The 24,361-nt window shown below is 44.0% G+C and overlaps 2 protein-coding genes and 2 pseudogenes across 2 annotated transcripts; 3 read left to right on the top strand and 1 right to left on the bottom strand.

Annotated features, from left to right (window-relative positions):
* The first annotated feature begins 5,723 nt into the window (after positions 1 to 5,723).
* Positions 5,724 to 13,430, top strand: LOC136455879 (uncharacterized). Its single transcript, XM_066455622.1, has 15 exons — positions 5,724 to 6,209; positions 6,664 to 7,023; positions 7,109 to 7,249; positions 7,399 to 7,531; positions 7,629 to 7,742; positions 7,836 to 7,984; positions 8,596 to 8,688; positions 8,811 to 8,871; positions 9,010 to 9,342; positions 10,380 to 10,506; positions 10,594 to 10,693; positions 11,344 to 11,413; positions 11,485 to 11,637; positions 12,340 to 12,435; positions 12,679 to 13,430. Exons 1-15 carry the CDS (start codon positions 6,147 to 6,149, stop codon positions 12,879 to 12,881), a joined length of 2,196 nt encoding a protein of 731 aa, XP_066311719.1. The 5' UTR covers positions 5,724 to 6,146; the 3' UTR covers positions 12,882 to 13,430.
* A 29-nt stretch (positions 13,431 to 13,459) lies between these two features.
* On the top strand, positions 13,460 to 15,258 carry LOC136455957 (uncharacterized; annotated as a pseudogene).
* Positions 15,259 to 17,409: 2,151 nt separating this feature from the next.
* Positions 17,410 to 18,717, top strand: LOC136476112 (uncharacterized protein At1g28695-like; annotated as a pseudogene).
* Positions 18,718 to 19,167: 450 nt separating this feature from the next.
* LOC136476107 (4-hydroxy-3-methylbut-2-enyl diphosphate reductase, chloroplastic-like) lies at positions 19,168 to 23,133 on the bottom strand. The gene is made up of 10 exons (XM_066473804.1): positions 22,714 to 23,133; positions 22,419 to 22,615; positions 21,922 to 22,101; positions 21,657 to 21,788; positions 21,494 to 21,568; positions 21,300 to 21,405; positions 21,094 to 21,188; positions 19,970 to 20,155; positions 19,703 to 19,789; positions 19,168 to 19,599 (listed from the first exon to the last, which is right to left on the bottom strand). Exons 1-10 carry the CDS (start codon positions 22,988 to 22,990, stop codon positions 19,534 to 19,536), a joined length of 1,401 nt encoding a protein of 466 aa, XP_066329901.1. The 5' UTR covers positions 22,991 to 23,133; the 3' UTR covers positions 19,168 to 19,533.
* Positions 23,134 to 24,361: the final 1,228 nt, after the last annotated feature.

The raw sequence follows: 24,361 nt of genomic DNA, 5'->3' as shown, positions 1-24,361 counted from the left end.
GATTACATCCTTAACTTTTTCCACGTATGTGATTCTAAAGGTTTACACACTACGCAATTTGTTGTCTTGCTTTGGAACACGTGCATGGTTTACTTTTGTGCTTATTTTCTTACCATCGGCTGCTGCGACGGAGTACACGAATTTGGTTTTACATGCTAAGCATTGATTGCATTTGTTATTGTTTTGCAGGCTGCCATCTGCATGCATGGAGGACTGCCATGTACATGTACATATGTTTTTGTGACATGGTGCAGCCTGCCAGAACCATAAGGCTCATGGACCATACATTTGATGACAAGGTACCACCACTTGTGCCTTAAGACGTTTTGGCTCTACATATACATCATCCCCCATTGATGATATATATTCAGTTTATACGTTTCAAAACGACATAACGGTTTTTTAGCTGTAATAAACAATCTTATCGATCTATCCGTGTTTTAACTAATCTCGTCGACATAGTTTGATGCACTACAGCTATTAATTTCCTAGATAGCTAATCTTCATAAACACACTCTTTTTTTGGGTGCATGATCAGACCATGCTTGCTGAAAAACTAGATCAGCCATGCTTCAGTTTCAAGGCTGCCTGCAGCAAGGTAATAATCTGAGCATCGTTGCATGGTTATTATTTTCATCACCCATATTGTTATTATTTTCAGGTAGAATGATGTCTTTGGTTTCATGTATGGTTCTGTAGCCTGCTGTCAAATGCTTGCTACTCAAGACTACGTACCTCTTCCAATGCCATATTCAACCCCCTAATTAACTACATATCTGGACAGCACTATTCTCATAATCATTGCGCAAAACATTACAAATTTTTGGGTGTTACCTATAAGGCGTACGAAATTTGGAAATAAACAAGCATTTTAACATTACCTCCACATTCGGTACAGACGGTCAGATCAAAGCACCTTTGTGTTCCTGCTTTGTATCTGATTGACACAAATACATGCTAAGATTATTATGACTCCTACCCATGTTTCAACATAAGCACTATTTCTTACCTTGTGTTGAGATAAATTATGAGCTTATCGATTTCCGGTTGTGCATTGTCTTGTTTGTTTTGGTGTCTCCTACTTGGTTTTCAGAGAAAAAAAACTTCTTTTGCGGCCTAATCTGGGCGCTGAGCATTGGAGGTCACAAAAAAAGATGTTTTAGTCGATAAAGATCTATGGTAACATAGCACCATTTGTGTAGTATTGCTGAATCCTCGTTTTTTTGTAGTATTCTATAGCAGCCAGTTAGTCATTCTTTGTACCCAAACACCTCACAGTCCTATGTATAACAAATTTGCTGGAGTGATACCACTTGCAATCTTTTATGAATTCACTAAAATAGCATTAGATGATAGAAACCATTTAGTACAAGAAAAAAAGCATTCTAGATGACAGAAGTCATTCAGTACAAGAGAGTATGGTTCCAACAGAGATGATGTGCCTTTATTGTTGTTTTTTTCAGGGATTTTAGCATGCTTATTTTTGTAGTAGATTAACCAGTTTTCCAAGCCTTTTTCCTTCTCAACCAAGCCAGAAAGGTGGTTTGCGCTGTATATAGTCTGTTGACCTGATTTATGAAGTTACTAAGCTTCTACTAGGAAGGTAGCACGATCTTGTGGATTATGAAATAGTTGTATTTATTTTAACAAGAGATTAAGCGTTCTGTATAAATGAAGAAGGTAGGATGTTAAGATCTGTAAATAGTTAATTAGTTGCTTCTGTATGCATTTAAAGTATTCAAGCAAGTTCAGATGCCTCAGCACAATTCACAAATTGGCTACTTTTATTCAAAAAGTGTTTTGTCCCACACCTGCTGTACCTAAACTTAACACTAAATTTATGGCTGATTGCTTAAGTGCAGAATTCATGGGTGTAGGCCACGAAGACGCAAATACATGGGTAAGGTAAATGCCATGTCCTTCTTCCAGTTTCTAATCTCTATGTGACTCTAGAGAAAAAAAAATACTCATGCTTCATGGTCGGTGTGAAAACAGAAGCTTTAGAATATTTCTCATGCAGTGTGAACACCTCAAATAGTTTATTGCATTGCCTTCTATGTTTTTGCTACGAAATGTCATCTACCACATCATTCATTTCATGTTTACAATTCTCAATAGTTTTACCATGTTAAATATAAAAAGAGCTCTAACTGTTCAGTTCTTGTGCATGACATATCTACATTAAACTTCTAATATTGTTTTTATGCAAATATTAAACATCTTCTTTACCTACGTCTTAACCAGGTGATTTACCGGCGCGCGCGATGGCGCATGATGTACTAGCTGGTTATCACGTTAGTCTCACACACTAAAGGTCCCCAGTTTGAACCTGGGCTCAGACATATTGTTTTTTGTTACCATTTTTAATATGATTTCTTTGGTCCCTTGGTTTGGGTGGTGTAGTTGGTTATCACGTTACTCTTACACACTAAAGGTCTCCAGTTCGAACATGGGCTCAGACATATTATTTTTTTGTTACCATTTTTAATATGATTTTTTTTGTCCCTTGGTTTGGCTCAGACATATCATTTTTCATTTTTTGTGTGCCTTGATTTAAAAAAAAACAAGTAGATTTTATCTTTTTTGTCCCTTGATTTCTATTTTATTTTTTTCCTTGGTTTGGCTCAGACATATCATTTTCACTTTTTTTGTGCCTTGATTTTTTAAAAACAAGTAGATTTTATCTTTTTTTTGTCCCTTGATTTTTAAAAACAAGTGCTGGTTACTTCTACAATCCTGCTACCCTGACATCAGACTGATGCAATTCATTTTCCCTTGATTTGGCTCAGACATATCATTTTTCAAAAAAAAAATTGTGCCTTGATTTTTTAAAAACAAGTAGATTTTATCTTTTCCTCTGTCCCTTTATTTTTAAAAACAAGTGCTGGTTGCTTCTACAATCCTGCTACCCAGACATCAGACTGATGCAATTCATTTTTTTGCGGCAAAGAAGTATCCTTTCCCTTCTGGCTGAACCAAAGGCCAAGGGCCCAAGGAATTCAGTCACAACAGCAGCAAGCAGTCCTTACAGAAAAAAAACAGCAGCAAAGCAGCGTATGGTCGTTCTTAAAGGGATGTTTGGCAGGGCTCCGGCTTCTCTGAAAATGGCTCCGGTTCTGACTTTTCTGAAGGAGCAGCTCCTCTGGAAGAAGCTGAAGCCGTTCTGGAAAACGTTTGGCAAAGCAGCTCCTCCTGTTTTTTTTGGAATGGATGAAAGATGGTAAATGTCTATAATACCCCTACCTATTGTTTTACTATGGTGTAGATCTAGTCAAATCCAACGTACAAAAATTAGTTTTACTATTTTTTGATATTTATGTGATTTATTACGTATTTTACAAGTATCAGGTGATTTGGTCAACTTCAGGAGAAAGCTAACGGTTGCTTTCTTATCTGGTCTATTTCTAAATTATTGAAGCCATATTTTCTTTCTCTCTTGTAGTTTTACATTAGGATCCCTATCTTTTCTCCTATTCTTACTGGCAGCTCCTCCTCTTTCTTTACTACACGCACAACAGGCACAGCATGCGCACGCACCAAAACTAGCTGGTCTCGCTGTGACCGATGCTCGAACCAACGGAGGACCACTGCGTCTTTTCGCGCCCTGACGAAGGAGGAGCCCGGGGAAGCTCGTTTTCGTGGCTCCGTTGGTGCAGTAGAAAAAAGGCTCCGGCTCCTTTGCGGCTTCGCCGGCAGAGCTGTTCTTCGGGTGTGCATTTGGTAGGGCTTCGGCAGGAGCCGGAGCTGCTCGCGGAGCCCTGTCAAACGACCCTAAACAAGTGTTGGTTGCTTCTTCAATCCTGCTCCTCAGACATCAGACAGTACAATTATTTTTTTGCGGAAAAGAAGTACTAGTATCCTTTCCCTTCCCGCCGAACCAAAAAAGGCCTGGGAATTCATTCACCACAGCAGCAAGCAGTGTATGGTAGCTGATCGCTTGACCAAAACCCAAACAAAACAGACGACAAGCCGTAGCATTCAACACCATGCTGCGGTCCTGCCTGAGGATCCAGCCTTTGCTCTCCAACCCGGGCGTGACCCATCAGACCACGGTATCCCCCGGTGACTAGTTGGCCGCCCAGCTGCGACGCCTAACACTTTGACTTGCGCGCGGCCACGGCCATGCCCGTGCTAGCCTAAACGCAGCTCAACTTTTGTCGCCCGCACCGTACTAATCAAATCCCGCAGCCACACCCACGTAGCCGGATAAGGTAGTGCAGTGGGCCACGTGAGCGCAGCACCGGATCCAGATTCCTGCCGTTTTCACCGCACTCGCCACGCGCGGCCCATACAAAAATGGTGAAAAATCGCGGCAGCCGCTTTTGGCTGGGTTGGACCACGCATTGCCTCCAGTCCAGTGTCCAGCTGACGAGTGCGCGGCGCAGCCGCTTGGTGGTGACGGAGGCCGGCGACATTTGGCAGCGGCGGGCTTGACCAGGGGGAGCGCGCCGCGGAGTGGTTGCGTTATAGATTAGGCGTGGTTAGGTTAGGTGGCCCGCAACCGCGCCGTGTCTTGTTCGGTGATGCAAACGCACCCGTCCCCAATCATCCTCCCGCCCGGCGCCCGCCCCGTCACCCATCCAGCTGCGCATCGAGGGCGACCGGTCGTTGCCTCGTGGGCGTCACACCCGATCGCCGACGGGGTGCGCCGTGCGCGGTGCCGGTGGTGGTGCCGATGAATCGCGAAGCGTGGCGTGGCGCCATCGCTCCTCTAATGGAGCGTGCGGTCCATCATTCGGAGCAGAGGAAAACCCCCAAGCAAAGCTCGTTTCGTACGCCGGTACGGGCAACTGTTGATTACGAACTACTGCACGTACTCCGGTGCAGGTTTTAAGACTTTGCGTAAAACTTGTTGGTGTGCGGTGTGCCTAGTTGCTTTAATTAGTTTCTTCTTCAGAACGGGCCAACGGGGTGCTTAATTAACGGTCAGTCTAAGTGCAGGATTTGCAAGATGAGTTTATTTTTTGGCAGGGAAAGAACAGTACGGCTTCGCTGTCACGGGTTTCCGTGCTACTTTCATCCATCCATCTTTGAAAAGACAGGAAGTTAGGGGGCCGCCCAACCGAATCTGCCGAACGAGATCGCAAAAGTTCAAACGAGTTGAGACCTGCGGGCTGCCACCGTTGCCGACTCGCCGCAACGGTACAAAACAACCGATACGGCTCCGCGTCTCCGCCCGAAACCCGGATCCGTGCGGTGCGGCTACCCCAACTGCGGGGCTGGCCGGACCGGTGGCACGCGGCCGCAAATACGGCACAGCCCCGCGCCCTTTCTCCCAGACCTCTGCATTCTCCGGTAATGCTGCGGACAGCGAGAGGAAGGAGACAGAAATGGAAATTAATTGTGTGAGCGATGGGCGCACCCAGCCCCCTCCACTCAGTGCTGGACACGTGGCACGAAAACAATCAAACGCCCAGCAGCTTGACTTGTTGTAAAAAATCTCCACGCATGGCTCAGCACCGGTAGTGGTCAGTTGCTCTGGCTCTGATCCAAAAAATTCTCAGAGCGTTTGATCCCATGTCACGTGTCCAGCATCGAGTGGAGGGGCGCAGCGGTGGGGTGCGCCCAGCGCTCACACAGTTTATTTCCACAGAAATACTAGTAGTACGTAATTAAATGCTGGAAATCCTTTCCCCCGGTTTAATTAGCCTTAGTATTATTATTAATAATAAAATCTCGGCTCTGTTGGCTGGCTGGCTCTGTCTTTCTCTCATCATCACTGTCTCCTCTCCTGCTTAGTAGCCTTCACGACTAAATCCACCACCACTCCCGCACACCTCACCTCCCGCGTCGCTTTCTCCCCTTGCCCTGCCCTCTGCGCGCGTTGGCGTTGGGCGGGCAGCCAGCTGCTTCCCGCGGCTCCACCAAACCCTAATCATTCCGGCGCCGCCCGCGCGGCCGGCAGGCCTCGATCCGCTCCAGCGGCCGGCCGCCGAGGCCGGCTGCGGTGGTTGCGCTTGCGCTTTCGCGCGGGTCCCGTGGGGCTCGGCGCGCGGCGGGACCCGTCCGCGGCGGCGCGGGCTTCAAGGCGGCGGGCGCAGGCGGAGGGGTGGATTTGCGCGGGCGATGACACGGAGGCTCGCGGCCGCGGCGTCGCGGGCGAGGCCGTGAATGGGAGTGGCGGGGCGCTGCGGGCGGCTGCGTACATGGAGGCCGGGGCACCGCCCCGCGGCTGGCACGGGAGGGTGCTTTGGCTCGTCAGCGTTGAGGTGAGCTGCTGCTTCGATCCGGTACGGGTTGGCGGGCGGGCGGGCGTCGGGAGCTGAGTACTCGGAGCAGATTTGGGGCGGAATGGTCGGGAAACTTCGGGGGTTTCAGCGACCTCTTAGCGAATTTGTATGGGCTGATTCGCGTCTCGTGTTTGGAGGTTGATTTGGGAGATTTGGCTTCCTGCTGCGTAGGGTTTTACTTTTTCTCTGCGCACTGTTGGCGCAACGACCAAGTTTCGTCTTTCTCAGTCTCTCAAAGCTATTTTTGGATGCTTGGGGCGCGACCAAGTTTAGGTACAGCAGGGTTTGATCATTCATGTGGATTTTTTGACGTTTCTCTCTCTGTTTGTGAATATTTGGGGTTCTTATAAGTTGCGGTCAAGTACCATTGGATGGAGCAGTGCTTTTGGATTGATCTTGATGATTTTTCTTCCATTCTCTTCGCGTGTTGCAGATTGTGTTGGTTCTAGTCTGGACTCGAGGAGCTGGTGCGGATTCTGGTGAAAGCAAAGCATTGTTTTCACAAGACGTTGAAGCTGGAGAGAAGGATGTCTACCTTAGCCACTCCTGCATCCATGATGAGATACTACATCAGCGGCGACGAGCTGGGCGGAAGGAGTACTCTGTCATGCCACAAGTGTACCATGAGTCTCGGGGGAAAGCGGAGCGTGTAAGAGGACGACACTTATTGGGCGTGTCGTCTTGGCGTGCTCCACAGAAGAATGACAGGAAGCCAATACGAATATACCTTAATTATGATGCTGTCGGGCACTCGCCCGACCGGGATTGTAAAAATGTTGGCAATATCGTGAAGGTCAGTTTGTCACATTGCTTTCTCATTGCGCTAGCAGCTAATTTATCTGAGTAGTAGAATTGAATTTGTTGTTTCTATTTGGTAGCTTGGCGAACCTCCTGTACCGTCAGCACCAGGAACACCTATATGCGATCCTCATGGGGATCCACCACTGGTGGGAGACTGCTGGTACAATTGCACCCTTGAGGACATAGCTGGGGAGGACAAAAAGCAACGTCTCCGGAAGGTGCAGTTCTTGTGCTTTTGTTGTCTCTCTGCAGGTTCAATTAAAAGCATACCAAACACACTTGATTGCCATAGAAGATGTATCTTTCATATCCCCATTTCCATGTTTTGCTGACTTCTGTTTTGTTGTTGAATTGAGTCATGTAACAGGCACTGGGACAGACAGTAGAGTGGTTTGGAAAAGCTCTAGCTGTTGAACCTGTCAAGGGGAACCTACGGCTCAGTGGGTACTCAGCTTGTGGTCAGGATGGAGGTGTACAACTACCCCATGCTTATGTTGAAGGTAATTTTCAGTTTAATGAATCAGTTTGCCAATCTTGCATTCTTGCCTGCTGATTGCCTGACTCTATATTGTCATGTGAATCCTTCCTCAATTGCAGATGGTGTTGCTAATGCTGATTTAGTCCTCTTAGTAACAACTAGACCAACCACAGGTAACACCCTTGCATGGGCTGTGGCCTGCGAACGTGACCAGTGGGGTCGGGCCATCGCAGGTTTGTGAACCAACACCATTATGTACAAACATCCACATGTGAGGAGTTTCTGGTGTTGTTCTGACCCTACCTGTATCCTCTTTCTGCTTTTAGGACATGTTAATGTGGCCCCTCGTCATTTGACAGCTGAAGCCGAAACATTACTTTCAGCTACCCTAATACATGAGGTTATGCATGTTCTAGGGTTTGATCCTCATGCCTTCACACATTTTCGTGATGAAAGGAAAAGGAGACGTGGTCAGGTATTACAATATATTTCCCACTTTATTCTTGTGATATATTTTCTTTTGCTTAAAAGAGACCCTAATGCTCAGCATTATTACCTTATTAAAATTTGGGCTGCAACACTTCGACCTGCTTTTAATGTTTCCGTGACTAAAGCGCTAGCAATTCGACGGGCGATGTCAACTTTGTTGGTTTGTTGAATAATCTATCTGGCAGTTACCATACAGTGCTAATACGAGGGCTTACCGTCAAGAGGACAAGCCTGAGAATGGTTAAATAGAATTTAGCTTACAGGTGCTTATAAATTAGAGTCTTGGGAGTTATGTCAAGATTTCATGGTCTGTATAGGAAAATCTGAGATTGTTGAGTGTTTATGCTATAATAATCACCATGACTTGGCTTCTGAGATAATAAATATAAGCAAGTTGAGAAAGGCCTATAAGCTTCGTTTTATGGTAAAATGTATGCCGGCAACTCAACTGATTGCTGAAGAATTTGGGAACATGACCTCCATACTTCTGTGTGAATGTTTACTGGACAAAAAGAATAAAATTCCACACAGCGTGGCATGCTTAGCTTAATGACCAGTATTCTTCTCTAATCCATGTTTATCTATTTGTTCCTTCAGGTCACTGTTCAAACTTTGGACGAAAAGCTTGGAAGAATGGTTACTCGTGTTGTGCTACCACGAGTTGTCATGCACGCGAGGCATCACTATGGAGTAAGTTCTAACTAAAGATGTGAAAAAAAGTTAATTGAGTCATTAGTGACAGTTAATTAGTTTCATGTTCCTTACTTAGGAAAGCACTTTATATAAACTAACCATTTTTTGTCTTGTGCTAGGCATTTTCCCAAAACTTCACTGGGTTAGAATTGGAAGACGGTGGAGGCAGGGGCACCTCAGGTAGATAACATGAGTCCTTTATAGTTTTTATTTTTATTTTCTTTCCTTTTTTTTGCATTCACTGATATATGTCTGCATCGTGCAAGTTTCTGAACACATTCATTTGTAATTTGGTTTTGGCGTTTGATATACTATTAGGTTCACATTGGGAGAAGAGGCTCTTAATGAATGAGATCATGACTGGGTCAGTTGATACAAGATCAGTGGTTTCAAGGATGACTTTAGCATTACTGGAGGACAGTGGATGGTATCAAGCTAATTACAGCATGACAGAACATTTAGATTGGGGTCGGAATCAGGGAACAGAGTTCGTTATATCTCCTTGCAACTCATGGAAAGGGGCATACCATTGCAATACAACTCAACTATCGGGATGCACATATAATAGGGAGGCAGAAGGTTACTGCCCTATAGTAAGCTATAGTGGGGACTTGCCCAAATGGGCTCAATATTTTCCCCAAGCCAATAAAGGTATGCCCAAATGTAGCATATATTATTTCGTTTATGACATTAAACAGGATGCTGAATTATATTAAATGGAAACTTCACAAAGATTTAAGTTCTTTTAATTCTATTAGTTCTTACGCTCCTTTGAGTCCTTTGTAGTTTAATTAAAGCATAGGCCATAGAATACAAATAATTGTTTTGTGTGTTCGAAATGTATACAAAATTTGGTTTGAGTTGTAGGGATCAAGGTAACTTGATTTAGATCAAGGCTAAGATTTGGTGAAGATAGTTAGACGAGATTATTGTTTGCACATAGTTGGTATTTACCATAAAGTTGTCATTATGCGATGTATTTCTGAAAAACAAAATCTAAGAAGTTCTCAAACCATGGTTGGAATGGATCTTGAGCTCTAGCTGGGTTTAACGACTCAACACTAAAGGTATTTTTTGGAACTGGTAGATCTATAGGGGGTGGATGCGGGCAGATCTGCATACCCCCCCACCCCCTCACCCCACACACGCACACAAAAATAAAATGACAGAAAAAAGGGACATGATTGAATGATTGATTCTTATTTTGTTTGCGCCGTTGGAATCCTTTAATGAACACTATCATTAAACACCATTATTTCACCTCATCATCTGATATCCCATTTATAAACATATGTAAGTTTGGACAGATATCTTCTACTGGGTTATCAACCCTTTCCACAAAATGAAAGAAGAAAAGTGACAAGTAGCACGTTTTACTTGCATGGTTCCGAAAAATGATAGTGGTGTGCACCCACCTAGCAGTGATTTATGGCGCAACGGCAATTATATGGTAACAGGCAGAGGCACCTGTTTTTAGTATATGGTCTAGTGAATCAACCTGTATATTTTACATCGCTTGCTTGTGCCCCCCTTGTTGTAGAGTTTCTAGACCCAATGCTCCTTTTGTGATATCTTCAGTTGCTATGATTTCTGATCGGCTTTTATTAACTGGATTTGAGGTCTGAATTGTAGTATGCTGTACTTATTCTCTTGCATATATCATATGTTCCTGAATTTGATGTCTGCAGGTGGTCAGTCTTCATTAGCAGACTACTGCACATACTATGTTGCTTATTCTGATGGTTCATGCACTGATGTAAATAGTGCACGGGCGCCTGACAGAATGTTAGGTGAAGTGCGAGGAAGTAATTCGAGGTGACATCACCTACAAACGATTTGGATATATGCACAACTACATCCTACTAGTTGTGTTGTAATAATTTTGAATTTGTTAATGAGCAGGTGCATGGCCTCAACTCTAGTGCGAACTGGGTTTGTAAGGGGATCTATGACCCAAGGAAATGGTTGTTATCAGCATCGCTGTACGAATAACTCACTAGAGGTGAATACACTTCATTCCATCAGCTGACACTTGAGTTTGCTTTGCATTCCCATTGTCTTAGGTTTCTTTTCTGCGGAAATGTCTTTATTAATTGTGATGTGCATTGTGATTACCATAAGTATAGGGCCTGTTTGGACCCACCAACTAAACTTTAGCTGCTAAGGATCCAAACGGCCCAGCTAAAAGACCAGCTAAAGTTTAGCTGAGTTTAGCTGCTTCAACCCAGCTAAATGCAGCTAAGTTTAGCTGAGTCTATTAGCTGGAGGATCCAAACGCCCTAGCTAAAGTTTAGCTTTGAAATTTTAGCTAGCTAAACTTTAGTTTAGTGGATCCAAATAGGGCCATAGTTGTACGAGTGGTGTGGGGTTCTTGAAAATATTTAACTACTCTTCTTAATGCAATGCTACTCAGTTCTCCTGTGTATTCGGGAAAAAAAGTACAGTTGCATGCCTTAAGAATTTTGGGGTGATTATTGAAGACGATCCTTTTCAACAGTTTAAATAATTGGGTTTCTATTTTTGAGTGATATTATCGTACTTTTTCCTGGCTGAGTGCATTGTTACATCTGATGTCAATCTAGAGGTGCTTCCTAACTTTTTTTTTTCCTAAAGTTTACCTTGTGCTGTGTTCTGAAATCCATGCTTGTTTAGGTTGCTGTTGATGGGATCTGGAAGTCATGTCCACAATCTGGTGGGCCTGTTCAATTTCCAGGATTCAATGGTGAGGGTTGTTACTTAAGGTGTATCAGATCAATTTGTCTTTTTCTCATAGAAGTTACTTTTGCTCTGAAGGGGAATTAATTTGCCCGGTGTATCATGAGTTGTGTACTACTGTACCAGTTCCAGTGACTGGCCAATGTCCAAAGTCATGCAGTTTTAATGGTGACTGCATTGATGGAACCTGTCACTGCTTTCCTGGTTTTCATGGTCATGACTGCAGCAGAAGTGAGTATATGTTTTCCCTTGGCTTCTATTTCCTTCACAATGACATCGGATGTGTGTTTTTCTTCTAATTATCACTTTCTTTGAAACTTCTCTAACGTTTTACTATTTCTGTATTAAGAAGATATTATTCCAGTCACTAATACCATTTGAATACACTGTTCTGTTAATTGTTTATAGAAATACTATGTTAGAAATGATCATGAAAATTGTATAATATTAGGGAGGTACTTCAATGACAAATCTACAAAAATTGTTTTTTCACATGATAGATTTAAATATTTGTGTATTTGAATGGTCAAAGCTGTTGTCAATTTGTCATTGAATGTAGAAATTCCAAATTGGCATCTACTTAGGAAAAGGGTATCTTAAAAAAAATGAGTGGGGTGTTCAAGGATATTCAGAGTCAAGCAATTCGTCACATAGTAGCTTAGGTCAGAAAATGTCATTTAGGTTTCTGTTGTTTTGCTCCATGTATTGCCATTTGTCAACCATGATGAAATAAATAGGCGGCATGTAAGTATCTACCACTTTTATCAGTAGTGTGAACTACACATAATGTGTTTATCCTTGCTAAATTGATATCGTGAATTAGATGATACAACAGGATTGCTGGTGTTCAGAAACTGTTGAAAATTGCAGGTCACCTTGAAGTGTTCATTCCGTTATACCTCACAAATTCACTATTGTTGGTGTGTTGGACAGGATCTTGCCCAGACAAGTGCAGTAATCATGGTATATGCAAAGCTAATGGGATCTGTGAATGTCAAAGTGGATGGACAGGGATTGACTGCTCAACAGGTGAAGCTTTAACTACTGATTTCTTCTTACTACCAATGTTATTAAGGCGTCGCTTAAGCAACACCTAAGCGTCTGGGCGCTCCAGGCTCGCCTTAGGGGTAAGGTGGCGCCTTGTCGCCTTAGTGCAAGCTGACGCCCCTCTCGATTCCGCCATCTCCTCATCGATTCTGATGCTGGCCCTCGTCGATTCCGCCATCTGCTCGATTCCACCATCTCCTCACCACCATCTGCTCGATCTGGTAGGGGACGGCGGCGGCTGTAGATCTGGAAGGAGAGCAGTGAGGGCAGGTGAGCAGAGCAGCGCAGGGAGCAGAGGAGCGCAGCCAGAGAGAGAGAGAGAGAGAGAGGGGCGGAGCCGCGGAGGGAAGCAGAGCAGCGGAGAGACGAGGCGGAACGAGTGGCGGAGCACATCTGGAAGAGGAGCAGCGCTGGAGGGATTGGGATAACTGGATAAGCCACACCTGGAGGGGGAGGGGCACATGGGCCGCCTGGTTGGCTGGGCCAGCCCACTTCTTACTCCTCCCTTCTTTTTCTTTTTTCCTTATTTTTTCTTCATCATTTACTGCTCTAAGCTGCTGTTTTAAGTTTTTCTTAAATTCGCAAGGCCCCGCCTCGCCTCACGCTTTAGTCGCTTAAGCGTAAGGCGGTAGTCACTCACCACTGCCTCGCCTTACCGCCTTAATAACCATGCTTACTACTCTCTCTAGTTACAAAAACATGTCGATGAGGATAAGATTTGGTCAAACCTTGAAAACTACAACGTCAAAAACTTTTAGATCATTTAGTTTGGAGACATGCAAAATATGTGTAGATTTTTATTGGAACATACTTGCAAAATATCATAAATTTGGAGGATTTTAAGAATATCTCCTAGAAGATATTATTGGTCAAAGATATGCATAGAAGACCATGCAAAGTCAAATGTGACAAGCATTGTTGGCTGGAAGGGAGGACATATTTACGCATTGATGGCTTGGTTGAATTCATAAGATTTATGACATGGTAGAATGCTTTGCTTGACAGTTGTCATGTTGGGGTAATGGATTTTGAATTGTGTGATGAAAGTAATGCCTTATCTTCACGTTCTTATTCATGTAAGCAAGAAGTAATATCTTCCTTTCTTTTTATGCAGCGGTTTGCTGATGAACAATGTAGTTTACATGGAGGGGTTTGTGATAATGGTAAATGTGAATTCCGCTGTTCAGATTATGCGGGCTACACATGTCAGAAGGGTTCTGCAATACTGCCCAGCTTTGTCAATGTGTCATGATGTACTTGTTAGAGATTCAGAGGGGCAGCATTGTGCACCAAGTGAACTCAGTATACTACAGCAGCTTGAAACTGTAGTTCTCGTGCCAAATTACAATAGATTGATGCCAAGTGGGCGGACCTTCCTTAACTTCTTCAACAATGCCAATTGTGCAGCAGCTGCAAAGCGGCTAGCCTGCTGGGTACTGCTTTCTTTGACCATTTCTCTTTAACATTTTTATCATGGTTTTTGCTGAAGTTTTTTTTAAATATTTGACAAACTTAAGCTTGACATTGCATACTCATTCCTGGATTAGGCTTTTGCTCATTGTTGCTTGAAAATAAATAAATTCAAGAACAGTACCACACTAGATGAGCAATAGGTAGCACTGTCTAGCTCGTGTTAGCTACTGGTGCTACTAAGCTACTTGTGTTAACTATCCGCAGCACGAGCAAACTACTTAAACCGGTATAACTAGCTAGTGAGAAGTCGGTTATTAAGCTACTTGTTAGTAGGTATCCCTGTCCTTGATCTTTGTCGAGTGCCAGTCAATCATGTCACTCGAGTCATGTGAAAAACAAATGTTAATGTTAATATGATATCAGCAAATCTATCAATGAATTAACTTTGCCTGATCGAACTTCTCTTATCAGATCTCAATTCAACGGTGTGACGAGGATGGGGACAACAGGCTCCGGGTATGCTACTCTGCATGTGAATTGTACAATACAGCTTGTGGAGCGGGTCTGGATTGTTCAGACCAGACCCTTTTTAGCAAAAGGGAAGAAGAAGAGAAGGGTGTTCCATGCACAGGTTATGGCGAGAAGAAGTCTTTCTGGCTATAACATGTCAAGCTTCTTCCGTTGTGGCTCTGGTAGAAGCTTAGTGGTTGTGTAAAGTATATTTGACAATGTTCCCACCCCATATTCTTTTTCTTTCTCTTCTTTTTTCCCATTTCATCCACTACTTCCCAATTGTAGGATACGGGAAGTAAGCGGTCCATTTCACCTAGGCACCCGAAGATGGGCTGCCTGGTGTACAAGCTATGTTGGAGTGGGCTCTTTGTTAGAAGGTTAGTCTGACATGAAAAGGGGAGTGGGGAGCTGGAGGTGGAAGTTGGATGGTAGATTTTTCGTTTTCACCGCATCAGAATTAGTGAACGGAATGTAAAGGTTGATGTGTGTTGTACTCTCTTTTTTACAGAATCATTTCAGTGGGAGCCCTTGTGTTGTGTCCTGTGCCCCATGCTGGCAATGCCCCATGTCTTAAGCCAGCCATTGGCTTTTATGATATTTGATTGACGCATACATGGCCAACACAGTGGCAGTGGTTTCGCTTATCTTCAACTGGAATTCGTTGTAACATTGATGTTGACGTCTTGGGGTGATAGGATTACATCGCTTCGTGGCTGCTGTGGAACCAGGTTTCCTGTCTTGCTGATCCCTGATGGCTTGATACAAGGTGGTTTGTTTGACCAGATGGCATTGGAGCTGTCACATGGCATTAATTTAACACAAGTATGTCATTTTGACAGTAACGAAGTGTCAAGGACAGTTATTATATATTACTCTGTTGGATAGGAATAGTCATTTTGACCGCTCAACTATTGTCTAAGGCTCAAATTCGTCCCGACTACTTTGAAAATAGTTGTTTCAATCACTACAGCAGACGCGTGCTTTGCCGAGTGCAATTGCACTCGGTAAAGAAGGCTTTACATTCGGCAAAGTCTTTGTCGAGTGCTGCACTTAGCAAAGAGCTGTCGGCATATCCCTTCACGGCAAAAGCTTCTTTGTCGAGTGCTTTTTGTCGGGCATTCGGCAAAGCCTTTGCCGAGTGCCGGAAAAGCATCCGGCAAATATTTACACTCGACAAAATAAAAATGCGAAAAAACCCAAAAATAATAGTAAAATTTTTCAATTTTTTTTTCAGGGGAGGCCGCCACCGGCCAGCGCCCACCCGTCTTCATCAAAGTCGGTGCATTTTTTGCGCTAAATTCGCGGCTAACGCGGTCGACGGGATTCGAACTCACGACCTCTCCCTCACAAGTCTGCTGCTCTACCTACCATTGCACTACATTGACACTTGTGTCTAGATTCCGATATCTATCCTCATATATTATACTAAACCAAAGTTTTGCATTTACAATTTTCATTTAGGAAGTTTTTCCATCCGAGGTCGTTTGAAAAATTCGAATTTCAAATTTGAGAGATTCAAACGTAGTTTTGCATGATAAGATGATTTCAAATCAAAAAATTGTCAACTACATAGTTTCATAACTTTTGGAGATCTACAATTTTCATTTAGGAAGTTTTTCCATCCGAGGTCTTTTGAAAAATTCAAATTATAAAATTTTCAAATTCAAACGTCGTTTTTGCATGACAAGATGATTTCAAATCAAAATGTTGCCAACTACAAAATTTCATAACTTCTCAAGATTTACAAAGTTTATTTTGTTCATTTGTTCATCCGACATAGTGGTAGTAACATTGTTCATAAATCTTATATATCTCTCTTCTACTTTCATGAAACTAATATGAGAGATACGAGAGATGTAGATTTTATGAACAACGTTATTGTCGCTTTGTCAAATGAAGAAATGACTAAAATAAACTTTGTAGATCTTGAGAAGTTATACAACTTTGTAGTTGAAAAGTTTTTCATTTGAATTCATTTAGGGCCTCAAAAATTGCTTTGAAAAACTGATTTGCCGAGGGCAAAAAAATGCACACGGCAAAATGCCTCTTTGCCGTGTGCCGAAAAATAGCACTCGGCAAAATACATATTTGCCGAGTGCCAGAAAAAAGGCACTCGGCAAAGACGCATTTTGCCGTGTGCCGAAAAATAGCACTCGGCAAAATACATATTTGCCGAGTGCCAAAAAAAAGACACTCGACACAAACGCATTTTGTCAAGTATTTTTTTTGCCGAGTGTATTTTATTTGGCACTCGGCAAAGACCGTCTTCGCTGAGTCTCCGATAAAATACACTCGACAAAATGCCGGTTTCCGGTAGTGAATCATCAAACTTTACTTTTGGGTCTAATTTCATAACTACTCTCTCTCCTAAATTATATGTTATTCTAACTCTCTTGGAGAGTCCAGCATTTTAAATTTAATCAAATTTATGTAATAAAATAAATTATATCTCTCTTGGAGAGTCAATCAGTTTAAATTTGATCAAATTTATACAATAAAATAATAACATTTATGATGCCAATAAGTTCCATTAAATCTTCATTAATAGTATTTTCATAGTATATATATTTGATATTATAAATTTTGTAATTCTCTCGACCGCTATTTTGAAGATTTTTTTTTTTTAATTCTTGCTTATCCTACTTTCCTAGTTGTCCTAAGTAATAATTTACTCCTAGATTATACTACATTACCACCTACTGCCAGCCATGGCTGGAGCAGCAGCTCCAACACACATCTTCAACGTGTACCCAGTACGCTTGAGGAGCCTGGTGGTGAATTGTGCGTGATAAACTGTCAATACAAGTTGGTGGGTTTGCTGCAACTTTTCCATGCATGACTGCCCATGCAGATATGTATATATTACATAATGAAATTACAATAACTGAACCAGTAACAAACCGATGCCCATGAGATTCTGCGCGCCCTCTCCTCCGAGACATTGCGATCCTTCCATGGTGATCGAGAGACAGGGTCTCCTCCAAGGCTAGGGAACGAAGAAGGAGCTGTCAAGTTGATCGATCCAATCCAATGGAGGTGCTGATACCAGCTCGGCCGGAGCAATGCACATTGAGCCGTGTACGTCGTGGCCCTCACCACCGTCTGCGTCGTCATCGTGGTTTGCACGTACGTCGCGTCGTCGTCTTCTCCGGCCGGCGGCGACGCCGGGAAGGAGGAGAAGTTCTTCAACATATGGCGCCACCGATCATCGGCAAGTCTACTTTTGGTGTTCAAAAAATCGTTAGCTAGCCCTTTCAGGATTAATACTGTTACTGCGCAGCCTAATCAGCTCGATATATCTAAACCCTAGTTTAATTCTTGTCAAAACGGATGCCCAGGATTTTGCCCCCGACGATCTGGAAGTGGCGCTGCGCGGGCGCAGCGTACGCGAACAGGACGCTGATCCTGACCATGCTGAACAAGGCGTACGCGGAGGAGGGCGGCCTGCTGGACCTCTTCCTCGAGAGCCTGAGGGAAGGGGACGGCACCGAGCAGCTCATCGACCACGTCCTCTTCGTGGCCATGGACCAGCAGGCCTTCCGCCGGTGCAGGAGCCTCGGCGGCGGCGTCAAGTGCTACCTGCTCCGGCCGGTGGACAGCCAGCAGGGCGACCTCTCGTCGGAGCAGCTTTACATGTCGGACGGCTTCATACGCATTATGTGGCGCCGGATCCGGTTCCTTGGCGACGTCCTCAAGCACGGCTACAGCTTCATATTCACTGTGCGTACGTTTGCGAGATCATGCATGCATGCATATGGGCATCTCCATTATTGGTACATGGTAGCATGCTTAGATTTTTGGTGCTTTTGATTTGTAATAAAGGATATGGACGTGATGTGGCTGAGGAATCCGTTCCCGAAGCTGGACCGCGGTGACGGCGAGGACTTCCTGATCAGCTCCGACAAGTTCAACGGCGAGCCGCACGACTACGCCGGCAACGAGCTCAACACGGGCTTCTTCTTCATGGCCTCCAACGACCGGACGGTGGCGCTGTTCGACGAATGGCACGCGGCGTGGCGGGGCTCGGCGGGGATGAAGGAGCAGGACGTGCTGAACCGGATGAAGCGGCGCGGCGCGTTCCGCCGGTTCGGCGTGCGCATGCGCGTCCTCGACACGGCGCGCTTCAGCGGCTTCTGCCAGGACAGCCGGGACGCGGCGCAGGTGGCCACCGTGCACGCTAACTGCTGCCGCACCAAGCGGGCCAAGGTCGCCGATCTCAAGGCCGTCCTTCGCGCCGCCAAGCGGCTCAACAGGACGACGACAGAGATTAGGTGGCCAGCGCATCGTGAGTGCGTAAAATCGTGGTTGTGAGACGGGGAAGGCTTTTTTCTCGAGGTCTTGCTATCTGGGGATGTTCTCGTCTTCTTTCCCGCTAACAGTGCAGCATGGCAGGGCCCAATGCAGGAAGTTCCCAACTTAGCCAATCGTTTTTGTTAACCTATTTAACCCATCTATAATCATCAAAATTAACTATTTTGATTGCATGGGTTGTTACCTTTAGATATGCACCAAAAGATGCTACTTAGATTTGTTTTTTGAGGTGTGTGAGAGAGGAGAGGGCAGAGACGATAGCAGAACTGCAAACCTACAACGTATATGTCAATAAAACCAACCATTATTAGCCATACTCTCAATGCGAGGGAGTACTTGGGGAACATTTCTCAACACGAGAAGGTAGCTAGGACATCAGTTATGAAAACAAAGAAATAGATTAGAGAGCATCATTGGAAGTGTTATTACGATTTTCTGTTACAACTGATGACATATCAAGAGTTCAAGAGTACTGGATTTAAGCTTTTTAAACGCAGAAACTATGCATTCTTTTGATCTTTTCATTAGCATATAGGCACAGGAAATCCTGCAACTGAGCTCAATCCATGAACTTACACATCTGAGTGTCTACCCTCACATCAATTTAAGGGCCAAAAAGTTAGACCCTAGAACAGCTGGTGCAACTGTTATTCAGACCAATGATAACAACATTTTCGTTTCCGCCAGACTGTAAGTTCCAGCGCAAGGATAGTGCCTCGTGGTAGTATTCGTGCCTAAACCGTTACATCATTTGCTACTGTACAAACATTGTCTGTGCATCGATTCTAGTAACCTTTGCCAAGCCAAAGCTATTCCGCTCTTAACCAAATCTCTGCTTAAAATTTATGCAACCTGCAAAATTTCCTGACGCTTGATCTCAAATACCTTCTGAAGAGCATCCTCAACGACCTGTATAAGTAGAATGTCATTATTGCCATCAAGTTTTTTGTGGTACAAGCAAGCTGTGTAGAAAAGAAACACTTAAAGTTAGATCAGTACAGCTTTGCGTTACCTTGTCTGGAGTTGAGGCACCCGAAGTAACACCAATGGTAATAGGCCCCTCGGGTAACCAGTTCTCTTTCTCAACAAGTTCACCATGCTGTTAAACAATCCAATTTTCAGTTAAAAAAATGAGATCCTATATTTTCAATTATTAAATTTAAGCTCTTTTCAGTTCCTAATTAAATGGAAGATACCTTCAAAATTCCTTTTTTTTCAAAAAAAATGAACATTGTCCTGGTTAAACAAAGCAGCATCTGTGGAGGGTATTAGAAATTACATTTAACTTGTAGCTGATCATGTTTCCTGGTCCAATCCTTTGTTCACTGTCAATCCAGTAGGATGGAATTCCACTGAGTTCTCCAATTTCTTGCAGATGAGAGGTGTTACTTGAATTCCATCCTCCAATAACAAGAATAAGGTCAACTTTCTCTTTCACCAGCTGATACATAGCATCTTGTCTTTCCTGAGGAATCAAACAGATGGCCGGATGTATATAAGTCAATGCAGCATATATGTCAAAACAATTATAAATCTATCACCCAAAGAGACATTTTCTCAATCCAAAAGTGGAGCAATAAATGAACTAGGATCCTCTTAACATTGACTTAAAATAAAGGTGCCATATAAGCTGTCTCAGTTTCCTTTGCAGGTTGCATGTAAAGGGTGATGGTGATTGTATTGTACCATGAATGGCTACCGTCTATCTTGAATTGTATGCTACCCTTTTCTAAACTTTATAGTACAGTAATACTAATTCCATCATTCCCAAAAGGTCCACACTTTAACCTCATGTAAAGATTAATAAATGCAGTAAGACTGCCACTTCCATTATAGGATAGTCCCTCCTTCCCAGAAAGAGAGACATTCTCACTTTTCGAGAATTTATGGTGCAAAATTAGTATCATTAGATGAATCGTTGAATATATTTTCATAATAAAATTATTTAGAGATATAAATGTCACTAATACTTTCTAGAAACCTAGTCACATTTAAGAAAGTTCGACCAACACGAACTCCCATAACAACACTCTTTTTGGGACGGAGGGAGTATATTGCACTGAGGATCAATGGGCTGGGTGGTGGTTGTTTTCTTTTGTTGCCTATGTTCCAATTGATAAATGAGAACACACAATGGAGCGTCTGTCAAACATCAATATGGGCAAGTTCGGAAAGCAAAGTTCTTTGAACAGTTAGGACGATGTTCAATCAGGCACATCCATCTTTCATTCAGCAATGGAGTAAACTAGATGATACAGAAACAACCAGTTTCTGAAATCATCAAGAAACCATACATTTTGGAATGCTTCATGTAACATCTAAAAGGAAGAGACTCAGTTGGGTCGGGCTACAAGACTTTGTGTTATGCAAAGCTGAAGGAAATGTTGGAAAAGGAAAAATTACCTGAGTGGCATCGCAAATAGTATTGAAGGCCATGAAGTGATCGTTTACATTTTCAACTCCATATTTTTGCATCATAGTCTTCTCAACAAGTTTCCCTATTAATCATACAGCATTACAGTCAAAATTGGTGCTTGCTAAAACAATATGTACTGTATAAATCACAACACATATCTATGGAGGTAGCAGAGGCTGGTTGGATAACCTACCAATTTCTTCAGTTTCTCCTTTAAGCATCGTTGTTTGATTTGCAATTCCCACCATATCAAGATCAACATCAGGATCAAATCCTGGAGAAACAGCTCTCTTGAATTTCTGCAGTTGTGTGCCAAACAGTTTAGTTGGTCATTCGTTTCCAGCATGCCAGTAAATGGATAACTTGAGTAAAATCCTCAGTCCTTACCTCAAGGAACTCCTCTTTTGTTGAGCTAGACCCATCAAGTTGGCCACCAAGTATATAATCACACACATAGGTTGCCTATTGAAAACATTTCAACTTTCTTATCTCTGATCATGTTCGATACAAAGTCCAAAGAACAGCAACACATAAAATTCGTTAGATGTACCTCTGCCATATTCTTCACAATGATGTACTTTCCTGCAAAAGAAGCAGTGGCAACAGTTTCTTCGTGGGAATATTTTCCATGAATAATTGAAGTATATTCACTCTTCTTGTGCTTTTCGACCATGTTCCAGACCTATATTGAATAATGGACCTCATCAGCCTGATATAGTAAGTCTTTTTACTTTCGAGAAACATCGATCAGCAGCCGATCGCCAAGTGGTATAAAAGGAAGAACGCAAGGAGAGGTCTTCAAAAGCAAAATTCACCTTTGAAACCCAAGGGCAGGTCGTATCAACAATCTGCACTTTCTTCTCATTTAGCGTGTACATCTCCTCCACAGCAGCTCCAAATGCAGGCAACACAACAACATCACCTTGTCCGACTACATTGAAATCCTTGATACCCGCATCAACAGGAATGATTTCTACACCCATCTCATCCAACCTCTGCATGACCAATCACATGAATTCAACTCAGCTAAGCACATAAGCCTCTGAATCAGAGTATCACAAATTAAGGACAGAGAACAGTGGACACTATGATTTTTGCTTTGCAGGTAAGGCCTGAGCACTGGGGCCGAATTAAACTGGAGTTTTGGAATGAACACTTTCAGCGCTAGAATTTTACTTTGTAACACTCAGTCGGGCATCAGCTCGTTCTGCACCCCCACACAAGAGGACGCAGCAGACCACTGATTTCCTCACCCACCTAGTTCCGTATGAAGCTCAGATTCTTAGAGTTGACAGATTTCGGATACGGTTACCTTGTTGACGGTGGGGTTGTGAATGATTTCGTTGGTGAGCCAGATGCGCTCCTCGGGGAACTGCTTGCGCGCCTCGTACGCGATCTGCACGGCGCGCTCGACGCCCCAGCAGAATCCGTAGGCCTCCGCGAGCTTCACGGTGACGGGGCCCCAGGTGTACTGGTTGCCGTTATCCTTGAGCGTCTTGATCACATCGCCTGCATATATATACCAATTCGATTCGGTCCCCCATCAATCAGTCTGGAGGAACGGGGAAAAAACACCAGGTTCCTCCGTTCTTGCTACTACCACTTACTGGTGTACTCCTGGCTCATGAGCTCGAGCGTCTCCTTCTTGTAGCCGAACCCCTTGCGGTTGTAGTTGTCGCTGCGGGTGAGGTTGTGGCGGAACGCCTTCTTGTCGAAGTCCGGGTCGAGCGAGGCGGCCGCCACGGGCGAGGAGGGCGGGGAGGCGTCGCAGCGCACGGAGGAGGGCGCGCGGCGCCGGCCCCCGCCCCCGCGGCGGCGGCCCGTGGACGAGGCGGCGGCCGGGGAGAGCAGCGCGGAGCGGAGCGGCGTCGTGATGGTCGCCATCGCGGGCGTCGTGGGCCTCGTGTCGCTCAGTGGCGGAGGCGTTCGGGGGAAGCAGGAGGAGACGACGGACGGCGAATGGGATGAGCTAGCTGCCTCGGCTCGGACGGGACCTGCTGTCTTATCCCTGCGGCCCTCGCTCACGGCTCGCGCCCTTCTGAGTTGTGACGCCGTGGCCCCCGTGGAACGGGAGGGATATTCCGTGGCGCGCCAGGCGCGGCTGTGAGTAAGGATGGCAACGGGTCGGGTTCGGATCGGGTGGAGTCTCCGTGCACCTAAAACCGAAACCCAAAATCGAAACCTGAACCCGCCCCGAAAACCGATTCGGGTGGAAATCCATCACCAAAACCAAACCCGTGGATACCCGAAACCCGAACAGATACCCGAAACCCGAATGGATATCCGAAACCCGCGGATATATATACACATATTCACATGTATAAACAAGAGGCAACAAATAATAAATATTTTCATGAGTCAACTTTAAATAAATTTAATAATCTAAGTAAATAAATTATTATTAGTATATTATAAAACATGAGTTTTAATTCCAAATAATTTATTTCGGATATCCATTGGATATCCACGGGTGGAAAACCAAACCCGAAACCGAACCCGATTGGTTTCGGGGCCCCGAACCCGAAAACCGTGGGTGAAAAATCATCCCCAAACCTGAACCCGCAGAACCCGAAACCCGCGGATATCCGCACCAAACCCGATCCATTGCCATCCTTAGCTGTGAGGGCCGCCGGTTGCTGTCCTCTTGCGCAAGGATGGCCACGGGACGATTTCGGATCTGATATCCGCGGGTTTTGGGTCTCGTGGGTTCGAGTTCATGGATAATTTCTTACCCACGGTTTTTTTTTGTTTGGGGCCCTGAAACCAATCGGGTTTGGTTTCGGGTTTAGTTTTCCACCCATGGATATCCAATGAATATCCGAAATAAATCATTTTGAATTAAAACTCATGTTTTATAATATGCTAATAATAACTTATTTACTTATATTATTAAATTTATTCTAAGTTGACTCATGAAAATATTTATTATTTGTTCACTCTTGTTTATACATGTGAATATGTGTATATATATCATGCATATGTTTATAGAAAGTCTTTATTTCTCTTACTATGTTGCCATGCAAAGCGGGTTTTGGGTATCCGTGGGTTCGGTTTTGGGGACGGATTATCATCCGAATTGGTGTTTGGTGCGGTTTTGGGTTTTGATTTTGAGTTTCGGGTTCAGGTGAACAGAGACTCCACCCGATCTAAATCCGCTCCATTGCCATCCCTACTCTTGCGCCGTGCCAAACGCCCAAACCATAGTTAGCCAAATGGGCCAACTGGCACGGAACTGGAGTGCCACCATGTCGACTT

This window comes from Miscanthus floridulus, chromosome 1, assembly GCF_019320115.1.
Source record: "Miscanthus floridulus cultivar M001 chromosome 1, ASM1932011v1, whole genome shotgun sequence".
Lineage (NCBI taxonomy): Eukaryota > Viridiplantae > Streptophyta > Magnoliopsida > Poales > Poaceae > Miscanthus > Miscanthus floridulus.
Note: the sequence above shows the minus strand (reverse complement) of the source record. Positions and strands in the feature narration are given on the sequence as shown.

Bases quoted from the DNA above. Each gene is read 5' to 3' on its own strand.
- LOC136476107 (XM_066473804.1), bottom strand. From the start codon at position 22,990: ATGGCGACCATCACGACGCCGCTCCGCTCCGCGCTGCTCTCCCCGGCC. The intron at 22,616-22,713 runs GTAAGTGGTAGT...ATATATATGCAG, and splicing joins CATGAGCCAGGAGTACACCA to GCGATGTGATCAAGACGCTC. The intron at 22,102-22,418 runs GTAACCGTATCC...TTGGTCATGCAG, and splicing joins ACAACCCCACCGTCAACAAG to AGGTTGGATGAGATGGGTGT.
- LOC136455879 (XM_066455622.1), top strand. From the start codon at position 6,147: ATGGAGGCCGGGGCACCGCCCCGCGGCTGGCACGGGAGGGTGCTTTGG. The intron at 8,689-8,810 runs GTAAGTTCTAAC...GTCTTGTGCTAG, and splicing joins ACGCGAGGCATCACTATGGA to GCATTTTCCCAAAACTTCAC. The intron at 9,343-10,379 runs GTATGCCCAAAT...TGATGTCTGCAG, and splicing joins TTTTCCCCAAGCCAATAAAG to GTGGTCAGTCTTCATTAGCA.